Source organism: Balearica regulorum, chromosome 2 (genome assembly GCF_011004875.1).
Source record: "Balearica regulorum gibbericeps isolate bBalReg1 chromosome 2, bBalReg1.pri, whole genome shotgun sequence".
NCBI classification, from domain to species: Eukaryota; Metazoa; Chordata; class Aves; order Gruiformes; family Gruidae; genus Balearica; species Balearica regulorum.
The window spans coordinates 52830271-52855585 of NC_046185.1; the positions used below are offsets into that span (position 1 = coordinate 52830271).

The 25315-nt window shown below is 44.7% G+C and overlaps 1 protein-coding gene across 1 annotated transcript in view; it reads right to left on the reverse strand.

Moving 5' to 3' along the window:
• The window catches only part of COLEC12 (collectin subfamily member 12), a 104580-nt gene that overhangs the window by 73543 nt on the left and 5722 nt on the right, over positions 1 to 25315 (reverse strand). Inside the window, exon 2 of the mRNA XM_075744263.1 lies at positions 18832 to 18882. Within this exon, the coding sequence (XP_075600378.1) occupies positions 18832 to 18882 (51 nt within the window). The remainder of the gene's footprint in view (positions 1 to 18831; positions 18883 to 25315) is intronic.

The following is a 25315-nucleotide window of genomic DNA, read 5'->3' on the forward strand; positions in this document are numbered from 1 at the left end:
AGGTCATGGGAGGTGATTCTCCCTGTCAACTGTGCTCTCACGAGATGCCATCTGGAATACTGCATCCAGTTCCGGATGTTCATCCAGAAAAGACATGGACATATTAGAGTGGGTTCAGAGGAGGTCCACGAAAATGGTCAGAGGGCTGGAACATCTCTCCTATGAAGAAAAGTTGAGAGAGATGGGATTGTTCAGCTTGGAGAAGACAGGGAGACCTTATAGCAGCCTTACAGTACCTGAAGGGGCCTACAGGAAAGCTGCAGAGGGATTGTTTACAAGGGCATGGAGTGATAGGACAAGGGGTAAAGGCCTTAAGCTGAAGTAGGGTAGATTTAGATTAGATATTAGGAAGAAAAATTCTTCACAGTGAGGGTGGTGACACACTGGAACAGGCTGCCCAGAGAAGTTGTGGATGCCCCCTCCTTGGAAGTGTTCAAGGCCAGGCTGGATGGGGCTTTGGGCAACCTGGTCTAGTGGAAGGTGTCTCTGCCCATGGCAGGGGGCGTTGAAAATAGATGACCTTCAAAGGTCCCTTCCAATCCGCACCGTTCTGTGATTCTATGATTCTAGATACCCAAAAAGGTACCCAAACACCAAGAGAGTGGGGATCCAGTGGGGTTCCCACTACTTGGATGTTCTATGCCATCATGGCTACAGGTTTAACTTTTGGGCACAGATTTGCTTTAAACCATCAATTACTGTCCAGTTAAAGCTTTCCTCATGTATTTGATATGTCAGTCAAGGAGAATCTCTGATTTTTCCAGTTTTACAGGGAGCCACAGGGCTGGTTTAATCAGGTTTTGGAAAAATCAAACTCAGAGCATGTAATGAACATGTACACAAAGATGAGGGTTACTGCACAGATGACAGGAATAATGTGCATCAGCATCTGGGTGAGGCAGGTGGTGCATAAGAAGGAAGAACATGACAGTTTATTATTTAAACATGAAAACTGCATTTTGAGAAAGTATTTTCAAAGTAGTAGCTAATCAGAGGTGAAAACATTTGATTCTATTTGTTTTCTCTAGGAGATGTGATAAATACCCATGTATTATGTTTATAGATAGACAAGAGTATATGGACCCTCCAAAATAATACCCGAGTTGTCTGATGGGTATCTGATGAAGACACCAGCCTATGAGACTTTATTTGTGAAGCCTTGATGTCAAGAAAGTGAAAAATGCAAATCTTCTAGGAGAAACTGTGGTAAACTAGAATTTATCGGTAGCTGCCGCCTCCTTCTATCTGAAAAGCTTATGCCTTTACTAGTACAATTTTCCCTACAATTTTCCCGTTTGTTACAGTACTCTACCACAGCTCATCACCGACTCCAAGTTACACTAGAACGGCTTGATTGTAAAAAATGTTTGGTGTTTAAGAGGAGAATTTGGTAGAGGATTCACCATTTTAGTTGCACTTTATGAAGAGAGGCTATTACGTACCCCAATTTGTAGGTATGCATGATCATGAAGATCTGCCCACAGGAATGGTGTGGCCAGGGCACCCTCTGACCAAAGGGCATGAGGAGCTCCATGCTGCGTAGGCAGCAGGATGAGCGGTTGACGTGGAGCCTTCTTTGTCCGCTCTCACCAACTATTTGCAATCTTTGGTCTGGGGTCCTGAATTTAGGCCAAAATAAATTGGGAGAAAAAAAAAAAAAAATCCACATTTTGGGACAGGGGGATAAGAGAGAAATATTGCTCTGGACATTTTTTCTTTTCATTGGCAGCCACCGGACACTGCTCACAGGTTTGGTATGTCAGAGGTGGTCCCAGCAGAGACCGCCCAGCGCACAGGCTGCAGGTGAGGCAGCTGTTCAGCCAGGGCTGCCACCACCACGAGCATATTTCACCTTGCCAATCTATTTGCTATTTATTTGTCCTCATCATGCTAAACACAGGCAATATTATACAACAAACAAACAAAAACCTTATTATTAGTATGTTTTCCAAAGCCAGTGATTTGTCGTGACTAGAAGCCTGTGACAAGGATCCTGTTTGGCCAGTCCTGCTTTCGCAGTTCCTTGAATTGCAGCATCCCAAGAGGAAAGTATATCACACTTCCTATTATCTTGACTTCTTACATAATAGAGGAAAACAAGCTTGGGCTCAAAATAACCCAAGAACCCTGTACCAAGAAACAAAAATACTGAAAAATTAACATTCCACATGTTTAAAGAATGTAAACAAAAATGTCATCACACAGACATGCAGAAAATTGGTGTTACTCAAACCGAGCGCTGCCAATTCTCCATCTAATGAGTTGTTGAATCCCGAGACAATCAGAAATGGCTTGTGAGAGCTTAGCGAACAACAGCATTTGTTTTTCCTTCAGATTTCTCCTTATTAAAAGCTACAGGGAAATCACTGGGCTAGAAAGACTACCTCAATTACTCTTAATTGCTGTCAGTTCTGATTAGCCCAGACCACATTGATCCTGCAACGAGCAGCGCAGAGGACAAAGCTGGTGCTCTGTCACGGCACAGCGCGCTCCCTCTGCTTGCAATGGAAATGCCATCGAGGGAATGGCTGGAAGCATGAGCTCACGATTCATAGAGCCTGGTGATACTCACGACCACGTTTCGCGTTAAAAGCAAGGCTGAGCCTCCCTGTTTTGCTCAACTCTCCATTTTTTGCCTAGGTATTTTGGGCTGTGCTCCAAGTAGTGTTACAAATGAAACCCCACCTCTGCCTCGCGGTGCTCGCAGCCCACCCTTGCAGCGTGAGAGGGGTGCTACCGCTCGGATGGGAGCGCGAATGCGGCTGCAGCAGCCCATCTACCGAGCAGGGATGTGCACATGATCTGGCAGGCTGGTTACAGAAAAGCAGCAACAAACATTTTTCTAAAATCAAGATGAGGACAGAGGACAGCCTCGAGGGAGCTGGGTGAATATTGATGCTTTTTTGAGCCAAATAGAGGAAGCAAGATAAGCCTGGTTCTTGGTATTTCTCCTTTGGTATATATTTGCAATTCAGCTGAGGGATAACAAGAAGTAGCTAACATCATTCCTCGACACACAGCAAGAAATAAATATAGTCAGAGAACAGAAGTGCAAGGTGGCAAACTCCAAGCTATCCATCTGGTTTCTTTTAACCTTTTCTCCAATAATGGAAACATACAGAGTGGGATAATATATGTTATGAAATAGAGGTGAAGATAGATATTGCTTTGAAACATAAAATATAAAACCAAATTTATCTGTCAGCCCATTTTTCACCCAGTCATCTAGGACCACATTCCATATCTCTTTTATTCATTAAAAATTAATAATACAATAATGATGTAGGAATGTCCATCTCAAATCAGTTTGCAGTAAATACCAAATTATTAGGTAAGCAAAGGGAAACAGACTCTCTTAATACTATTGATCAGTGAGAAGATCCAGTACTGGATTTTAAACAAAACATTATTTATTTTTATAATTCCCATAATGACCTGATACAAAACTCCATGACAGGATTAACTTCACTATTGCAAAACTTTAAAACATTCACAGTGAGATGCAATAATACTTTGAGGCTACTCAGGTCTTAGCAAACTCCTTCCTATGCATTTATATCATGTTCTTGAACTAGGGGGTGGGGAGAGAGGACCCCGTGTGACTTACTACATATAATATCATAATAATGTAAACTATCCTCATTTTTAATGTAATATGTAGAACAAAATACAAGGGTGCAAAATTAAAATGCCCAGGTACACAAAGGTATTTAGGTTCTTAAAACACACTTCTATGCCTTAGTTTCTGCAGGAGACTCCCCAAGCTCCTCTGGCAGGTGTTAATGGACTGCGCGGCGTGTGCAATTGCAGCAGAAACTAGTCCTGCTTGCTGAGAGCCTGGCTTTAATTCACTAAATACAATGAAAATAAATGATGGGTCTTACTGTGATTTAAAGCAACGTACTTATTCAGGCCTTTCAGCTGGCTGCATAAGTATTGTTTAACTCTCTGCCTTCCAACAGTGGGATGACACAAATCTAGTCAAGTTGTTTCACACATCAACATTGGTAGGGACAACGCTGCTTTAATCAGTGGCGTTGTACCTATTTACAACAGATTTGTCTGTGGCCTAGGAATGTAAGTTGTGAGAAATAGTCAGAAAATTCTCCGCTCTCCTCAGATTTCTAAAAGCTATTTAAAATTATTATGAGAAAATGATGTTATAGACAGCTCCCATGAATTTCAAAAAGAGCCTGAAGCAAGAAATCCCAGAAAAAAGCATTTCTCTGCCTACTGTACTACAGCTGAAATGTGTAATCAGTATTTTAATGCCTGGGAAATCAACATGGAAAATCCCAAACCCTCATAACAAACCACAACCTGAAGAGAACGATGGTCTGGTGTGGGTATCATCTCATCTGCACCAGGCAGAGCTGCAGATACATTACTTATCACCCTCTTTCCACCTCTATCTTTCACCAAAACTTTCCCCACACAACGGTTCAAATATTTCAAAGAAGCCACTTTGACTTAAATGTCAACTTTACTGGAAATCTGCTGGCAACGTCCTTATGAGTTGGTTGAAAAACAAGCAACGTAATGTGCAAAGCTTTAAACCAGCACATTTTTAAACGGGGAAGTTTGCTGACTGCTTCTTCTCTCTCTCAGTAGTGGTCAGCTCTGGCAGCGAAACGCTTTAAAAAACACACAGGCCGTGCTAGAAAAAGATCAAAAGCAGATCAGATGGCAGGACCGGCTCACATCAGTCGTGCAAGAAAGAGGAGAAAAACAAAATGAGAAGATGAATTCTTCTTGCTGTGCGTCACCCTGCGCTGCCCACCTGCACGCGAGGGCTCCGGGGCACAATGCAGCATCCCTGCCACAGGGCCCGGAGCCACAGAGTGAGGGGGACAGTGCCATCCATCTCCACCCCATCCCTCTCCCCAAAATGATGCATCTGTCTTTATTCTGGTAGCAGGCAAGCTTTTCCTCCCAGTGCTCCTCCTCACTGGGCTGCCACTCCTGGAGAAGGGAAACAAGCCTGGGCGCTGGTTTAACTCGACTGTCAAACAGTGGCAGAGTTCAGGGTGATGGCGGCCGCCCTCGCAGGCGGGTAACTGATGCACACGTAGGGCCCGGCTGCCTCCCAGGGTGGGGGGTGAAACACCATGGGGCTGCGCCGAGTGCGAGCAGTGGCCGGCCATGGCACGGCTCTCCCTGCTCTCACTGCACCACATGCCATTTTATTCGTTTGCGTTTGCAAGGCTACACAGACTGTGCTGTGCTAAAAATCGGCGAAAGCATGTGGATAATGGTTTTTTTTTTTTCCTTTAAGAACATGAAGCCTTTTAAAAGCTTTGGAGGTGAACATGGAAAAAGAATCCCCACCCAGAGTCTTAAATGCCTATTCATTTTCTATGGGATTTTCCTAAAGGGCCGTGTGGGGACCAATATAAAAAGCAATGAGTTATGTTTATAGCCCTGTATATCCCTTCTAGACGAGCACACAACTGCAGCTGACTGGTAAGCAGCCTCTTCACCACCAGCTCTCCTGCTTTCCCGAGCACGGGGCTGGGGGGGTGAAGGCAGCGAGTGCCCAGCGATTTCAGGGCAGACCTGGCATGGCTTAACCTGCACATTACTAACCCTGGTGCCTGGCCGTGCGATGTGAGCGGCGCTGGCGGCAGTCCGTGCCCTGCTGACACAGCTGGGCTGGGCTCGGGCTGGTTCGCGGGTGAGATTGGGTTACAGGGCAGAAATCATAACAAAGGCAGGAAACAGATCAGCACTCCCTGGGTTTAACACCCTCTCCGGGGACCCTGCCGGTTTCCAGGCTGCAGATGGTTTTAACCCTCTCCTGAAACGTGCCCGTGTGGCATACTCCGCTCTGATGAAGTCAAGCCCGGTACATAAAACAAAAGCAATTCAAGGCAGCGCAGGAACGGCCCCAACAGACGTTGGTCAGAGCAGTCCAAAGGGTTTTACGTTGCTTTCTATGAATGGGCTCGGAAATATGAACCCTGCTGAATGGCATCCAAATAATAGTAGCCTAATTCTCGCTACGGAGTCCCTCGGCTGAGCTTTGGGATGACCCTCTCCCCATTGCTCCCTGCCGGCTCTGCGTGGTTTTGTCACGCTGCCGCCAGGGCCTGAGCCTCCCCGCAGCCGCAGAGCGTCTCTGTCACCTTGCAGCCTGGCTCTCCGTTTTTTGCTGCTCTCAGCACTATGCTTCCAACATGGGGCAGGAGGAAAACGCCGGCTGACCTCATGCAGCTTTATTAACTCCAGCACCAAAAAACAGTCATGCCCTCGACTGCTTAGTTTTGGCAGCTGACTTAATGCAATGTATCCATTGGAGAGGGGACAGGTAGTCTTTCGTAAAACAGATCAGCTCTGCAGGACCGGGAGTATTTCATTTAAAATAGCTTAAAGGAAGTTGTGCAAACACAGCACTGATTCCACCAAGTACTGATCAGGTGTTGGGTTTTCACTTTGCAGCAGAACGCTTCAGGAACAAGTCCTACCTGTGACATGAAGTGGTGTTGCTCAGCATGGGGCAGAAGCGGAGCCAGTTACGCAATCTCCAAACTGAAGGTGTTTGGGGAAAAGAGGATATTCCACACGAGACTGTAATCAGCATGGCACTATCCTCGGTCTCTGCTGGGAAGTCTGACATTCTGGAAATAGCAGTCTCAAAAGGTGAAATGCAGTCACTTAGAGGTTACAAGTCCATGTCATATATGAACCCATTAGCAAAAGGAGAGACAAGAGCCTGCCAAGAAATCCTTGCTGTGAATTTGCCCAAGCAAAAGCTGCAGGACTAGAGTGGGACCTCCACTGCCTTCCAGCAGAAGTGTCCAAAGGGCCTATCTGCAAAGGTGGTGATAGTCCTATAACGCATCACCCTGCAAAGCTCCCATAACTGGTGGAATAGGAAGGCGTTTCTTAATTCAGTTTCCACTGTATTATGAGCATATGAAAACTATTAAAAAAAAAAAAAAGACATAGGAGTAGAGTATTATAAAAACCCAAACAAACCTCAAAACACACCCACCCTGGAAATGTCTCCCATTCACAGCTTCACTGAGTATTTTCTTTTAACTCACCACAAGTCTTCCCAGAACAACAACTGAAAAGACATTAGGCATTATTTATTTTTCTTTTGAAAATACTGTTTTAGAAACCTCTCAGAAGGGAGAAAAATAAAATTAAATTATTATAGTGCCACATCAGCGCAATCAGCAAGCTCAAAATGAAGAGGACTACAGTGACTAAGTATTCCTTTGACGTAAGATGTCTTTTAATTTCACAGTCAGCTTTTCTGCTTCCTTTTACAAAGACAATTCTACTTAATCTCCTCTAGGCCACCTTGAACACCCACTGGACATATACATATTTTTGGTAGCTCTTTTGGTTATTTCCTGGAGGTTTTTTTGGTAATCTGGTTTCATGCATGTGAAAATTCATTCTCTGCAGTAAATGAAAGACTTCACAAGGAGTCTTCTTTCCATTGGAGACATGATTAGAGTCTCAATTGCTATTCAAACCAAGTGTAATAAAAAGGGCTTGTTGTGGAGAATACAGCTCCATTTTTCTGTATTAAAGCACAGAAACTACTCACAGTAACCTCTTGCATAGAAGACTGAGAATAAAAACAGCCCCACCATGCCATATTTCACAAAGCAGCTTGCCAAGAATACAAGTTTCTCAGGAGTCGGGATGCAGAGCTGCAGCAGAGGAGCAGATGTGGCAGAGCTGCAAAGGTGGGGGTCCCAGCTAACACCCTCCCACCCTGCCTGTCAGGACACACGGCAGTAACGTGCTGGGCAAAGGGGTTAAAACTCGTGCTATCTCTTCATCTCTTCCTGGCCCAGAGTCAAGGTTTGCAGAAGCAAGAGGCGAGCTGTGAAGTTTACAGGGTTTACGGGGTGCCAAGTGCCCTCTGACAACAGCAGGCATTTCCTGCAGCTACCAAATTTCCCTGCCATGTCCTCTTGGTGGGCTCAGTACTAAGCCTGAGGCTGAGATGTGCTTTTTACCTTCTGCTGGACTACTCCAGACCTAACCCCCTATGGGCAGAGGGAATGAGGGCAATAAGGGACAGACTTCCAGCTACACAGAAGGATGGGAGCCACCTCTGCTTTACTCCTGCTACTGCTTGAAAAGAAAAAGCAGAACATGGGGTTCCTTTATGGCACCACAGACTGGCACGTCCACAAAGCACATTGTTTTCTGCACCTCGATGAAGTAAAACTTGAACTGTGAACGCTACACAAAGGAGAGGGATCTTCCACGGATGTGGCTTCACGCGCTGTTTTGGACCGTGGAAGGATGTGTCTGATCTGTGACTAGCAGGGATGGAGCAAAGAGGCATTGAATTACAGGTCTCTGAAAAATGGTCTTTACTTCAGTTCTCTTTAGTGAACCGAGAGAGACATAGAGTCATGTGTAATCCTCCTCCTCTTCCAGCAGTATTTCAGTTAGTTCAGCCCCTCACACACCCCAAACTCATTACTTTGACACCTGAAAGTTTTCTCCTACTTTTAACTAACCTTGACCAACTATTTAAAAAAAGGCACCAGTTTTAAAGTTTTCAGTATTTTGGAAAGATTTTTCAGCTCCTCTGCAATGAGCAGAAGAAACAGATGTTGGTTTGTTTGCCGCCCCTTAAAACTGACCTATGCTGTGTATTCTCCAGAAAGAAATTTTGCCTAACACTGAAATATGCATACAGTCATTTTTACAAATTTGTAAAAGAGGTTAAATGCGTACTATCATTAATCAAGCAGTAACCTGTTTTCCTAAAGAGACAAATAAGTTATGGAGCAGTGAGTAATTGGCCTGGTTTAGGAAAGCGTCACTGTTTTGGGTAGCAAGATGACTTGTGAAGGGGACTTGGAACAAGGTGAGGACAAGACCCACCTCTCAGATTTTTGGCTTTCCAGACCTGGGGAACAATATGCCCAGGAACACATTTGGAGCACAAATTTCCAGATGGAACCTACATGCAATCTAAATGTCCATGGGTCTGGTTTTTGTATATTTGAAATCATGCTTTCAGGTAGTCCAACACACTGACCCAAATCAAATTTGGATGTATTCATATGAAACTGAGCACATAGGTTTAATATGTAAACATCTGCACACACAAGCAGTGACATGCAATAACTTCTGGGGACAAATGAATTTAGCTGTGCACAGATGCTATGTTGAAACCTTGACAGCGGGTGTGCAGATTATTCTGGCTTCAGAGCGTTCAAAATGTTAATTAAGGACAAGAGCTCTCCCACTCCAAACTTCAGTCTTACAGGGCAGATTTAAAATGAAATCATCCGTTACGTGGGGCATTATATGCAGTATTACCACCTGAAGCAATTAACTTCTAGGGAGAAGGGAGGCAGGAAGGAAGAAAAATATCCCTTGGCTCTATGTATTATTATTTTCTGTAACCAGATTGTCCTCCATTATATGATAAAGCAGAAATGTATGTAAGGAATCTTTCCGTTACCAGTTGTCACTACATACACAGATGGTCTGAAATCATACTTTAACCTCTTAGCAAAACATAAAAGGCAAGTATTTTTTCTGCCATTGAACACTGCTGAATGTAGGGTATATTGACCTTAACAAGCCTGGCAAATAAAGGCATCCAGGCCCATTGCTGGGCTAACTCAAAATATAAAACTCAGTAGAATTTTCCATGTTCCTGGCGAAGACCTTGGTAACAAGCACACAGATACATGTTATGTAAAGCAAATCAATAAGTATTTTCCAAACCTTTCAAATTTCAAGCTTTGAAAGATATGCAGCGAAACCCTGTTAAGCAGACCTGAGCACCCGGATGTCCTTAAAAGAAAACCTATCATCTTCCTTGCATCTTTGTAGCATTACAAAATAGCTGTCAGAAAAGATGCTAGGAAGTCCTGTTACGCTAGGTCCGAATGTCTGTGCAAGACTTTTAACACAAAGTCTCCTCACGGGCCTTAGCTTGCCTGAAGAGAAGTGGATGCCTGTGTCTTGCACTCTGTCTCCTTCAAAACCCCTAGCTGCCTCCATTAAGAGTCACAAGCAGAAACGTGAAAAACCACATTCACATTTTATGTATTTAAGGCATCAATCTCTCTTTCTGGCTGAGTGGATTTTCCAGATGCATTCCTGACCGAGCTGAAGAGTATCTGCAGGAGACAAACCTCTCCTCACATCCATTGCGCAACACTTGTCCGTGCCGGCTCCAGGCACCGAGCAAGACTCCTTCCCGCTCACGCCTCCCTCCAAAACCCCCTCTGCTTTCCAGAATCTCAGCCCACTCACTTAACCCAGGCTGAAACAGGACAAATGGAAATTTCTTGGCTCCCTGGCTGCTTCACTTAGATTTACCTGTATGCAGAAGGTTAATCGAGACTGGATAACATTTTATTCCAGCTTTCCTTTGGCTAATCTGCTGTACTGCAGCACAGTGGAGTTTGAATTGGTTTTGACTTGGCAAAACATACTGTTCCTTGTTAGAGTCTGCAACAGGCAAAACCAGCTTAAAATACTTACAGATTCTTTATTTGTGCTATCCCTGTTACCATTCTCTCTCACAGGCTTCTGTAGGCATTCATATGCTTTCCCCAGCATTTATATAGGACATAATACAGAGATCTGGAGTTGAATATCTCTGTGTAGTAACTCAAAATGAACGTGATGCTATGGCTCAGCATGGAAGTCCCTTCATGCAGCATTAGCCTCTCCTTGCTACTGCCATTATAAGGACTGGTGTCTTTAAAGAGGTTGATGTCTAGGCTCCCTAAAAGTAGGTGAAATGACTCCCACCCTAAGTCCTACATTCAGATTTCATATGGAAGTCAATCTTCAGACGTAAAATTTTCTCTCTGAAAATCATCAAGAAATTTGCCAAGTACAACAACGTGATGTACCGCACCCGTGGTGTCACCTGCCCAGGACACTGGCCGGGCTCAGGGCTGCCGAATGTGACAGTGGGGGACAGCAGAGACCGCTGGGTCTGGGTCTAGGTCCAGGTCTGGGTTCAGGTCTGGGCCAACCTGGTGAGGTTTCACACCTTCCTTGCAGCAGCTCCCCCGGGAGCGTGGGACACCAGGCACCAGCCACGCAGAGGCAGGGAAGTTTGCTGTAGTATTAAATGACACCTACGTCAAAACATCGTGGCACTTCCAACCTAACGCTTCTGAGAGTTCAGCAGATAAAATGCCGTACTAACAATTTAATCTGATCTTTCCCCTTCCCTGGGATGCTGCTGAAGTGGGCAGGAGGAGACACAACTGCTCCTTTAACTGTAGCAAGCAGGAATGACTACAGGGGCTTTTGAGCAAGGTGGCCAAAGGCAGAGAGGCTTCCTAATCTGACAGCTGGGGGCTTATTGTATGAGGCAGCACGCGTATCTACCAACGCGTCTGTCAAGCTAACTTGTACCAACTGTTTGTCTTGGTAGCTAGCTGCTAATTAACACACACAGCTCATTGCTGCGCACTTGTTGTTCAGAAATGGCTGACAAAGTAACGGCAGCGGCACTGCTTCACGCAGACTGCACGTTCAGGGGCCTGACTCAAGGGGATGCTGAGCAGCGTTTGCAAAGGGCTCAGCACCCTGCAGAATCAAGTGCGGGGATGTCACCTCTGCCGCGTCACTTGACGTGGGTGTTAGACCTCCAGGATGTTTTGAGGAAATTCCCAAGAGATAAAAAGAATCTAGGAAACCAATGTAAGCAGCACCTGACAGGTACGTGGTTTATTTCTGAGCGTTCTTAAGATGTATCTAACAACATACCCTCAAGGGAAAATAGCACCCCCCCTTCTCATGAGACACCACTGTGTCTCTTTCCAAACTCTGTCACCAGCAGTAAACACAGCATAGCAACTTACCGATGGGGAATGACTCTGAAGTAGGTACAGAAAAGCCAAAGATCAGTTAGACACATTTGAGCACTTGCAACAACATGCAGTAAAGAACAGACTATGGATGCAGACCCGCATTTTGAGTAAAGCTTAAGAGGAGCTCAGGAGTGATGCAGGTGTGTGCTACAATCCCACAGCAGTGCAGGGAGAGCCCACTAACAGGTATTTCCCACTATTTTATCTTCCCCTTCCTTCTTCTGATGGCTTCTTATCTGAAATTTTCATTTCTCCCAGTTTTTCCCCCTTTGCATGGAAACATAATGGTACCCAGTGCTGAAAATACAATTCTTAGTTTCCTTCCAAGGCATTCGTCTCTCAGGTAATTGTATTATGAAGTTGAACAACCCATAAGGCAGCCTAGGTGTTTTGGCAGCAATCTGATGTTACCAAACATCATTATGTGCCCAGCTAGTTTACAGGGAAATAAATACAAAATCCCCAGGTGTTGCTTACAGTGTAGCCAATGTTTTTCATTCCATTTGTAAATACAACATGCTGTTCAGCCCACACACCTATTTTATAGCTCTAATGAAAAGTAGAGAGCAAAATTCACACACAACGGTGACCACACCACCTTTCAATGCATCTCTGTAAAAGACAAAGATTGGTCAAACAGGTATCACTCCAAGCGTGCAAATGTAATATATGAAGAAACACGTCAAGAATTTTAATTGTACTAGATAGGAAAAACCCGTAACTAAGAGAAAATAGATTGCCTACAGAAGAGCACACAGCTGGAATGACTTTAGTCCCCACGGCTCGGCTAAGAGGCCTCTTTATGGGTTTGGATTAGAAGGAGAAGTGCCTTTAGCCAGGCACAGCAGGACAGGTTGGAGAGGGGCAGCTCCAACCCATAGACCTGAGCGGCTCCTACAGCTCCTGAGTAAGTTAGCACAGGACACACAGATCCGTTAACTTTTTGGATCTCGCTATTACTGCCTGACATTGACAGATTTGTTGGGGTGCGCCAACTGCTTTCCATTTTCAGGAAGACTGGCAGTTTTAAATTCATGGTTTGGATATATCAGTGATAATCTTATTTATCACCCACGCCTTTTACTTTGCAAGAGGCAGAAGTTACTGACAGAGGAGGGACACAGCCGGTGGCACGCAGGCACCTTGACGTTCCCACGCAATGGGAGTACTGCACACACGTCAGCATTTGTTTATTTATTTAGCAAGACTTCGATTCCCTGCCAGCTGCCCCAGTACTCTGAATATGTACTGGACAAGAAAAGAAAGACAAAGAAACCCTTACACAGACGGCCCCTCTGCATGCAGCCTCTGATGCATGGGACCGAAGCCCTGATGCAACCCCAGGACCCCTGAGGGTGCTGAGCCCTCTCCACCACCTCGGGCTCACCCCAGGAGAGGGCAGGCTCAGCACCCTTCCACCTTACTGGCCATTGCAATTAAAAGGGTCGCTCCAAATGACATTTCTCAGTGTAAAATGAACAGCCACACCGGCACCGCCATTCAGGGTGGATTTAATTACCCCAGGAAGCAGGCAGACAAAATCCTCATCTGATAAATATGGCCAGATCAGTGAACTGGAAGCAACATGCCCGACCTTCCTCTGGCTTTGTGAGTATCGGTGACCTCGTGACTTTTTATTAAGCCATACGATTACACGCTGCAGGCATACATGTGAAAGAATGCCCAGGAAGGGATGCAGCTTGTGGCACCTGAAATCCCTCACTGGTCATTTACAAACCATAAAGAAAAGCTGATGAATTCCTAAAGCTTAGAATTTATGGGTTTTTTGTTAGGGGCTTAAGGTTTGTGTGGACGTAGCACACCACCAGACTGATGCCAAACATATTTTTTGTGCATGTTATTATAGATGTGAACAATGGCCTGGATTTATCAAGAGATAAGGACTAAAATTATTCTGTCTATGCAGTGTTAATGAATAAATGCTATTCCTGAACTATTGCAAAATTCCAGGCCATGAGTGCTGCTTACCACGATCATGTTTGAACTGTTATTTATAGGCAGAAAAAAACCTGTATTATTTTAAACTCTTTTCTGAAAAAGTTTTCTATCTCAAAGTTTTCATTTTTCATTGTAAACTATTCATAAGGGTTTTATCAATTGTCACCCTCCTAAAACTCCCCAGTTGTATCCTATCAAAGGTGGACAAATAATATATAGCTTCTCACTGTATAAAATATTAGAAACAATTTATAGTGAGAAAACAGTTATTAAATGGATCTAGTTCAGCTGCTCCCAAGCCACTCATCAGGGAAAAAAAAAAATCATATTTTCCAAATATGTTTTTTAACCAGTTTTTTTTTTTTCCTCACCTCTTTTTAGTATAGCAGATGTCATTACCATGTGGCAGGATGATTCATCCATTTCTGGTCCAGAAATTCCTAGATTTAATTCTTACACCTGGAATGATGCTCGGGAGCTAGATTGTCATAACTACACAGAAGGGACATCCTGACTCAGTCATCTCTTGCATACCCTATGGAAGGTACTTTAAAAAGTACCTACCTGGCTTGAGGGGGCCCCCAAGTAATTTTTATGCCTCCTTTTCTGTCAGCTGCTGACCTGCAGGGTGTGGGGAAGACCAGAGGACCAGTGCCTTGGTGCGCACTGGAGATACCCAGGGACATGAGGGACTATCCCCTACCGATGGCTCAGCCCCATGGCAGGGGAGCAGGAAGGTGAAGGCGAGGAGGATCCTGACTCACGATCTAGAGCATGGGGGTGGCTGAGATGGGTCCTACAACAGAGGACAGGCTTACAGCCTCCAATTCTGGCTGCGTTTGCCAAGGGCAAAGGGTAATTATCTTACACAAGCTGTTTAGTCGTCTTCTTATCTAGAGTGTACTGACCCTATCTTTGATTCCTTGGGAGGTTTCTCTTCACCAGCAGGGCTTTGAGCTCATTTCTTCGAAGCCTGTTTTCTAAAACATTACAAATGTGCTTTGCAACAGTTCAAAGACCAACCCCTTTGGCAGTTCAAAGACCATACCCTTTGCTTTCAGCTGTTCCATATTGTACTGTAGCTTCAAACTATGCAATGAATAACTTCGCATTGAATACTCTAGTCAATAAAGTGCAGGTTTTAAGTTCTAAAACATTAACATAAAGAAACAAAATTCACAATGATCTCTTTATCTATTACCTAGGAATGCCGCAAGTTAGGAAGATCAGAACTGCCACCTTGGAGTCCATTAGTTCCCTTTAATTCCCTTGCCTGTGGCTATGCCCAGAGCCTGAATCTCCAAGGAAAGAGTCAAAACCCTGCCATAAAGAAAGCTCATCCTGCTATCTACCATCTAGAAACTAGTCTGAACTCTCAGGCCTGAGATTTAGTATCCCGAAAGTGTGTAATATTGAAAAGGAAGTTTTGCCCTGTCCTCATTCATTCTTTCCCAAAGTGGGGTGTGCGTGGAGTGGTGCAAAGCAATGACACTGATTGACAGAAGAGTTAACATCAATGGCAATCTGGCAGAGGAGAACCAGTGGAGAGGCGTAGCTTGTTATCTGGAACAGATAACTTCAAAGCAGCCTGAGCAGTGACTGATGATGAAGTAACGATGATAAGAAACATGCTTCCTCACATGCTTTCTCACTGCAGCAATCTGGAGGCATTGCAGCTGAGCATCACACTTCTGGCAGTGTCCCTGCACATCTGTAGCATCCATTGAGAAGAAATAAACAGCATCAGTCAGCTGGAAATTCAGCCTCTCTGACCCCCTGCAGCAAATTTGTCCCAAGCTCAAAAGAGCAAAAATGCTGGTGTGTATTTTCCTAGCATCTTGGAGTCATCTGCATCTGTATTCATTGCGATTTAGTATGTTAGTGTGTTGCGCTTGGTATATTCGGCTTCATATGACCAGTTAATGTTCTGCTGACTAAAAAATAAAGTAGGATGATAAATTCTCTGAAATTAGCTTATCTGAGGAGGAGGGATAGAAAGATTGAGAAAAAGGGGAAGCGGTGCAGGACAGCGTGTATTCAGTCCTCTTTTCAAAAGCTTCTTCCCCAAAACGAGAATTGTTGGAGAATTCCTCCCTCCCTCCCTCCGCAGATCTCTTCCTTCCTTGCACCAAACTACAGGCTCCAGCAACAAGGCAGCTAATAATAAACTCTTCAGCTGAACTCTAGGAAAGCAGTTTGGTCAAGGCTTTGCCTGCCAAGTGCTGACCAACACATGTTCCCAGCTGCCAGCAGTGACTCACCGCAAGCCATGTTTTTTACAAACCAGTTGTGCTTTAGCCATCTTCTCCTCGGAGCACATTTTGCTCCAAACAAGGCCTTGCTCTTCCAAACAATGGAGTCAAAGGCACTTGAGTCATGGTTCTCCTACCATGTCTCACGTCAATGGGGCATACAGGGACTACTCAGATCACCATATATTAACACAGCTGCTCTTACACCACAGGTCCTGAAACAAAAAACCCACCGCTGCTTTTATTGCTGCCCACTCCAGCAGGCTGTACACGACCAGCGCTGGGATTTCCACAGCTCCAGCCAGCAGCCAGGACAGGACTCCTTTCAAAATGACCTTTTATCAAGGGTTTGTGTAACAAAACTTGGTTCTTGCCTTGGGCTTCCCCCCTATATTGCCTCTTCTTACCAGTGAGGACAGCAGGCATAACATTTCCTACTGGTTAAGCAGGAGCTGGAACTACTCGGATGCATTTTGGCCCCAAGGACAATCTCTGGTGCTTCACTGGAAGCACTGACCCAGCTGGCCAGGGAATTTGGAGTTTTTAAAAGATGTGCATGTCACTTTCCTGAATGGAGGAGCCTGGTGCCAGGTGAAGCAGCCAGTGCTGCTGAAGGCACGTGGCTCCCCCTCCCTCCAGAGGTTGCTCGGAGGCTGCCTGGAAACACAGCAGGGGCTGTAGAAATGGGAACGCACCGAGTCGGGTTTTCTCAGGGAGGGGAAATAACCCCTTCAGGGGCCGCAAAAGCACGAGCACTTACGGGCAAACAGCATGCATGCTGGTGCAGGGACGTATGGAAACCAGGTCAGCCTAGCTCCTCCCTGTGCTGCCCCATGATGCTGGGAAAGATGAGGAAGGGGGTATGGGAAGAAGTTTGAGCTCAAAAATAATATGGACAAAGAAGGCTTCTTGGATCAGGACACTACTAAATTACACAACTCTCACCAGTGTCAATGCTATGGCTTCATGATCCCACCCCCCCACCCCCCTTTAGTCGAGACTCTTCTGTACTGCAGACACCTGGGACACCTCCCTGACCACAGTGATGTTGTTTTCATGAAGGAGAAGGGGGTTATGGCTGTTTCCTAAGGGTGGAACTACCCTGTCTCATCCTTTTGTGTGAAATCTCCTCCCGCCACTGCCAGACTGCTGGCCTTCTCCTCCCTCCCCACCGGCTGACCAAGCGCAACAGCACAAGCATTTCTGGAAATGCTCAGATAAACCTTACATTTCTAAGGGGAGAAATAACTCACATCATTGGTAGTACAACATTACCCAGGAGAAAGCAAGCCTGTCATGTCACAACAGTGCACTTAGTATTGGGATAGTAAGGATAGTGGGGTACCTGCTCCTTGCTAAAACCTTTCACAGTTCACTGCAAGAGCATGCTGACCAGAGCTAGCTAGGTACTGGGCAACAGAGAGGGAAGCTATTTTTATAGGTGTTAATGAATCCTAATATTTTTTACTCAGCTGGAAGTGACAGAAATGAACAGTTAACATTTTGTCCCATTTCTAAAGATTTTTTTTTCTTTTTTGCTATTGTAGGGCCTAATCCAGAAAAAAAAAAAGAGTAGGAAAAAACTCTGTGTGCAGCCTGATGGCAGGACTTTCCAAGCCACAGATGCTGTCTCTGTGGTTGGCTGACCTATCCAAAATAAAGCTCAACAGCAGGGAGCGGTGGAGTAGTTCAGGGGGTAGAAGAGGTCATGCGAATGTGATCCCCACCTCCCAAACGCCAAATCTCCTTACGCTGCCTCCCCCTGCTCCTTTTGGGATGGAGGGAATTGTTGACTTATTTTTTATTTTTTATTTTCAGCCTGCCTTTCCTATCCATTTGCCAAGTGGGGTTGTTGAAAGTGATTCTTGCTGCAGCCACTTTCCCAGGAGAGAAAAAGTAAGGTGAACTTTTATCCTAGTGGCTCACAGTTGAAAAGGCAACTAGCAGCTTGGACAATGGGCCCCTTTGGCTGCTCCAAGACAGAGTTGGTGCTGTGGGAGCTCAGAGGCCACCACGTCCCCTCCCCAGGGCCACAGGGCCAGGAGTCAGCCTGCCCCGGGCAAAGCTGTTGGCTGTGGAGACTGAAACGTTTCCCCGAGGGAAAGAGAGGACATGAGCCTCGAAAAGAGGAGCCTCGAGCGCTGGTGACCCCTACACAGAAATGCGTGGCACTGCCTTCTTCACACGAGAAGGCCATTTTCAGTGAACAAACATCCAAAAAAGAGGAAGGAAAGCAGAAAAAGGAAAGAAAGCGACCGACCTAATTTTAATGATTTTTGACATCAGAATGTGTTCATACCGTATACTTTTACTTCTTTTTTGAGAGGATTGCACAGCATATGTCCTGGCTCAGCTGGCAGTACAACATCTGAGAGTCTACAGGTGGTCCCATGCCACCGCTCTCGGGAACACCAACAAACCCCTCTGCACAGCGGCCTGTGGGCCGACGGAAAGCCCAGCTGGGCAGAGGACATGTAAAAAGTGTGGATCCTTTTCTACAGCCAGCACATTCATTTCTGTTCAGGTATGGGCTTCATTTTCATAATGCTAATGATCAAATAATGAAACAAATCACAAAAATCAGGGCTATTTATGAAGCATTATGTTTACCAAGAAAATAAACCAAGTGTAAAAATCACACCTTCCTCTGGGCAGGTATTAGACTGAAGTGGATAACAGGACTGTACCTGTATGTTTTGATGCTACCAGCCAGGGAGGTTTTCATAGCAAGTGTTTGACTTACGCTAAGCACTACTCAATAATGAGCTGAAAGACCTGCTGCCACTTACCAAACCTCTTGTAGCCGAAGGACTGCACCTCCTCCTCCTCTGCAAAATCGTCTGGAGAGAGAAAGACATAGCAACAGATTATTTCTACCACCAATGGAAAAAGATGGGAAGAAGTTGCTACAGGTGCATGTTCATAAATTAATGTACTCGAAAGTTTAATGAATTTGTAAGGCATGTTACTGATCTTCCCCTCCATTGCTCATGTCCCACCTCTGTCCCCGAGTAGAAAAGGCAGTTCAGAGCGCTTCCCCCAACCAGCATCCTCAGCAGAAGCCCAGACTACAAATGGTTTATCACCTGGCAGCTATCCTTGGCCACCTACGTACAGACCAGAGCAGACATGCCCCTCATCACAACGACGGCCACAATTGCCACGAGCATGCCGTGTGGGCAGGCTCGCCTGGACCACGGCACTCGTTCCAGCCCGCTGCCTGCACCGTCCAGGCAGTCGGGCTCAGGTTATACATGCACCAGCTGGGCCATTTGCTCAAAGTGCCTCATGTAGCTATGCCAACTAACAAGAGAGGAGTCAGAAGGGATGGCTGTCTGTCCATCCACCACTTCCCATGGGTGCTAGCTTGGCCTGAAGAGGCAAGATCTGATAAAAAATGGGAAACAGAACTCAAACAGATGAGAAAAATAAAAAACATTTAAGCCCTTTTGTTCTCATCTTCTCCAGCTAGCAAGCAGTAAAATGCTAATAATCACAATTTTATTTTGTCAGAAGCTTAATTTCTCTCCACTTCCTTCCAGCAGCAAAGGAAAAGGCTGGCATCAGCAGAAGAAATACACCCACGACTTCTTTAAAAAAAAAAGGATATGTTTGTGTTCGTGTGTTCAGCCTCCTTCTACCAACACAACCCCTCTTTCTGCTGAGTCAGGAAGGCGAGAGCCCTGCCTTATCACCAGCATCAGCCTTTGCACCAAGCCACCGACTGCCAGGGAGGGCAGCACAGCCCAGGCTGCTCATCTCCTATTTCCCTCTTTCTCCAGAGGAGCAGAGTAGACCCATTCCCCCTCCCACAAGCGCCATTTCACATGGGGGGGAAGCCTCCACGGGGGTCTCTTTAAACAGGACCTAGGACACAGCTTCCCAAACAGTGGTCGGTGGTTCGCAGCCCACTGCTGTGCTGGGGAACCATATCGCCTTTGCTGCGTTCCCGAGCAGAAGCCTACCTCCATGCTGCAAAAAACTCTACTGGGGGCTGATGGCAATCCCCGCTCTCTGAAACCTGGGTGCTCCTGGGCTTTTGGGCAGCAGCAGGGAGGCAGGCTCAGCACCCACGGGAGCTTCAGTGGCTGCTCGCCACCTTGTGCCACCCTTCCAGCACGGGATGCTGAGGAAGCTCACTCGCAACATCTCCATCCAGACCTTTCCCAAACCCGAGGGGAGAAGGAAAGAGAATCTCAAAGGCCGGTCAAGGGATTCACTGGAAGGGAACATTTAATGAGCAGCGGTGGAAAAGCAAGCTCAAAGCAGATAAACAGATGTGATGGAGTGAGAGGTCTGTGCTCGGTTAGACCTTTGCTGTCCACAGACTTACTGCACGTGAACAGGCTGCTCTGCATCATAAGACTGGGCTACCTGCTGCTGCAGCTAGCTTGGGCCACAACAGAGGGCCTTGAGGGGATGAATTCAAAGGTGAAGTAAAGATACAGTCCTCATCCAGGCTCAACAAAGCCTAAATTATTTGAGTGAATGTCCAGCAAGAAATCTGACCCGTGCCTCCTTCTGACCTGCAAGGTGCCATGCACAGAAGTCTGAGGGAGCCATTGCCTGAAGCAGCAAAGGAGTCCATGAAATGCATCATTTTGCAGAATGTCACGCTTTACTCAGACAGTACTTTTGATAAAACAGCTCAAAATTCATATTTTCACCAGGTAACACATTTTGCTCACTGCCAGAGGTGCTTCTGTCCATATCTTGAGCTAGACTCCCAATTCAAACACAAACAAATACATCTTGGTTTTGAAGGCAGAAAGAAACCTTTAAAAAACCAAACCCAACAAACCCTCACAACTGTACCAAATGTTATCTGAAGACAAGGTCACCCAACAAAACATGACAAATACGAATAAACCATAAACAGTCAACAACCAAGCTTCTCGTCCCAGCAACGAACTACTCAGGAAAACTCTTCCCTTCTTGCACAAAAGATAAAACGCTGCACAAAAAGAGATATCAGCTCCAGAGCCCTTAGCTTCCTGCCCTCTCCTGCTATCGGGGCCGTAACACAATCGCCTCCTTTGTCTCTCAGGAGTGTAACCTGGCTTATCCGATCCGTATCTGATGTATGCAGCATGGCCTGCGGTTTCATCCTACGCCACTTCTCCAAGACCTTCCTCCCGGGCTGCCAGCCTCTGCCCTAGTAGTTTGGTTTTTCATGCTTAGCCCAATGGCATTGCCCTCTGGCCATGCATTTATATTCATATTTTGGTTTCTTTGTGTTTTTTTTTTTTAATATTTGCAACATATATATATATATGTGTATGTTTTGTATACATATACATATTTATATACCCACTTATATACTTTTATATATATATACTTTTTAATATATATACACTTTTTAATATTTGCAACATTGCATGCTATGCTTGCTAGTGATGATTTTTATTTTAAGCTTTGAATACTTTATAATTATTCATTAATCTCCTAATTTTGAAGAGCATTTGTGGCATTTGAAGCAAAGAAGTGGAGACGGGCAAGGACAGTTTTGTCAACAGGTGACCTGGCTCCCTGCTCACTAAAATCTAAAACATCAGATAAAACCTTTTTTAATCCCTATGAGTTATCTAGCAACAGGCAGCAATGTATTTTAGGGGAAGGCTATTACAATTACTTAACAGACTAAACTCAGTGGTCTTTCAGTCACAACTGCCACTAGGCACTTTGCTGAAATCATATGCAAACATAATATTTTACAATATTAACTGTAAGATAACAAGTTTAAGGAAAATAAAGATGGGAGGGAAAAAATTAATAAAACAAGATTAGACTAAATGTTAGAAACAAACAGCACTGTGTCCTTTGGAAAAAGAGACTAGGATGGCTCAAAAATCCTACTTCAAAAGAAATCTGTGTTTGAAATATTAAAAATGAAGTTGAGAAGCCTATAAATTTAAGTCCCAAGGCAAAGCCATGTGCCCCAGCCTGCTCCTCCCATGCCTTTTGGGCAGTATTGTGCTCACTGGGGGCGGCAGAAACTTGGCCCTCAAGCTCCCTGTTCCAGGGCTGAAAATATTAAAGTTTTGTCCCAAGTTTTACAAAAATCTCAAAGCTTTGTGGTATCTTTGAATCAGGAAAATACAAGAGAACCTAAGTTCTCATTGAAAAGGGAACAGCTTTTCTAGAGAAAACTATGAAAATGTGATCTGTGATGAATTACAGAGGTTAAGAAAATACACACCAAGCAGGAAAGCAAATAGTAAGAAAACCTCCAGCATGTTTTTATGCCTTATGCTTTTAAAGGCAGTATCAGAAATTGGAGTGGAAGAAATTCATGAGTTTTGAGCACTGGTGGCTGGTATTACAAAAGGAAATGTTGCATTTTTACATCGGTGGTGCCCATACACTGAGTGGGGCTGCAACTGGTGTAAGAGGGTTTTGTTTGACACCGTGAAAGCCGTAAGTTAGAAATATTTTTCTTTAGTTTAAATCCAACCCTTCTCGGTTACAAAGAGGACTGGAATGAATGTAATATTTCCGTTACATACATACACATTTGTATATAGGCGAGGCTTATTTTCCTGGGTGAAAAATATAAAGGGCAGACGACTCCTTGAAGCAGACAATAAAGCAGAATCTGCTGTTATGTCCCAGCTGGAAGAATTAACTCTTTAGTGCTGGAAAGACCAGCCACAATTTAGTTATAAGTTGCTCTATGGAGCTCTCAGCTGTGAGCCAAAAGATAGGGAATCCAGAATAAGAAAGATGAAGAAACATGAAAAGCTGGTTAAAATGTGATTTCTTATTCCACTGACTTCTACTGAGCTCTGGCAGGAGGAAGGTCCATAAAAAAGGTGAACTTTGGGCAGAACAGAAACACATGTGAGCAACCAATTGTATTTAACCGTGTAGGGGAAGGACCACCAGAGATCTCCTGTTTCATCAGGTTTACAAGAGTCTCCTTGGAGGCTACAACAGATTGTCACACAGAGCTTACAGCAAACCGCTAAAAATGAGTGGCTCGCTGTAGCTGAACGGCAGTACGTCAACTATTTTAGGGAGTCAGTACAAAGCAAGAGCTCTAGACAAAAAAAAAAAAATCTTTAAGATATTTTGGCAATTTCCACACCCCACCAAGTACCGATGCCAAATCCTGCTTGCCCTCCAGTTATAAATTATTCCTGCAACACCTCTAATAAATACAGTGGTAGAATTAAATAAGTTACAGTACAATGCTTCAAGGGAGTGGAAATTATAAAAAGGCAGTTCAGCTGGGGATTAACACAGTGAACAGAGGGAATTCATTTAATCTAAAACAAATTAGACTCTCATTTGATTAATTTGCTAGAGGCAAAGCAAAAATCTGTGGAGTAGAACTGTGTAATTTCTAGTTCTTGTTCTTAAATCTTAAATAAATTAATCATGGACCACTTATGAGTCACTCTGAGGTCAAGTAAGAAAGAGCTGGCCTGGAGCCAAAAAGGATGCCAAATCTGCCCTGGGACTATAAAGGGCCTATAACCACTGCACCGCTCGGTCCCTTCGCTGCAACAGCATCAGATCTGAGGAGCCTTTGGTGCAAGGTGATTTTAGGGAAATTGTTTCCATTTTCTCCCCTTCCTTTTGTGGGTGTGATTGTTGGCATACGGAAGGTGTTACAGAAAGCTGCTAATGTACATGTCCAGCTGTCACCTCTTAACAGTACACCCCGCTCAGCCATTTAAACATAATTAACTAATGAAGCAAACTAGACCTTAGAACTGCAGAGATCCTGGGTCGTATGGCGGCTACAGACATGTGGTATCCAATCATTTCTAGAACTTTTGTCTGCTGTAAACACGGGTTTAAAGTCTTTGTTCAAAGACTTTGTTTAAAGTCTTGAATTAAGAAAAGACAACAATATTCTACACTGCATTTCAAAATCTGGGGAAATCTATTTCAGGAGAGAATGAGGCATCTGGGCTGAAAATTGTCATGCTGAGTTTCAACTCGGATTTTAGAAGCTCCTTCATAATCCCCCTGAAAACTGGATTTACAGTACATTAGAACTTACCCCTAAGTATCACGCTGGGAACTCAAGACTATAATTTGTACTAACAATCACAACCAGTGTAAGAGTTTCCTTTAAAATAAATCTCTCTCTCAAAGAGTTTTAATAGTTAGGGCCCTGCCTTTCCCACTGACTTAATGGGAACTATATAGTTACATCCCAGTGCAACTCTGTAAAATTCATTTTAATATTATCAAGAACAGATTTTTTTATATACCATTTGGAAAGATACTGTGCCCATTAGTTGAAAATGATGATATTCCCCTCTTTAACCCATAAACCAACATGGATGGAGAACTCTGCTCAGAACCACGTAACAAGTGCATCCAGGGTCTGGATGGAGGGACCACCTGTAGTGTTGAAAAGCTACTTCTGCCCATTCTCTCCGTATCAGCCCTCTCAGGGAAAGGCAAAACTTGTCCACTTGGGAGGTTTCTGTAATATTAACAACTGTTCAGACAGATGAGAACAGTGAACACCAATATATTTCTCATATCACATTTCAAAAGCTTTTTGAGCAGCCACCAGATTTATATGCATTTCTGGTCACTATTAAGTGGTTCTACATCCAAAGTGCTGACCCAGAGGTGAAACTGAGCCAGCAGAAGCGCAGCAAGCAGCTGTGGCCTTCAGATGTTGATGACTTCATCAGTCTAATTGGTTTCCACTGGTTTTCATAGCTTTTATTCCGGACAGTCTCCTGCTTGTGCTAATGGGTTGCTCATTCTCCCTTCTCTTCACAGATGCTTTGTGTTACTTGTTGTTGTCTTCTGTGTTTCTCCACTAGTTTCTCCTCACAGCCCCTTTTCATTTTCAAGTCGTGCTCTCTTTGCTTCTATTTTGGTAAGCCCTCCCTCATAAAAACCTACTCCACACTCTTCCCTGTTGACGAGGTCCCAAGCTGACATGTCACGCTCACAATGCCGCTGTTGTTGGCTTTGTGTGTATTGTGCCCATCTTTTCTACCTGGTCCTTTGTCCGACTTGTCACGCAGTAAGCTCCTTTGGACAGGGATTACAGGAATTCTGCATTTGCAGAGTACCTGGTCTTCTGGTGAGCCCTGGGAGAGGTTCAGGTGAGGCAGTCCTGGAAATGAGCCCACCTCCCTGCATCCCAAAGCATCCTTTGGGATGTAGTTTGAGCCTGGAGTCTGGCAAGGAGACTGAGGCTTTTCCCCACCTCTGTCCTTCAGGCTGCTGATTGGGGAATTGATCCACTTCCCATATTGCAAGAAACCAAGAGGCAAGGTCCCAGACCAGAGATCC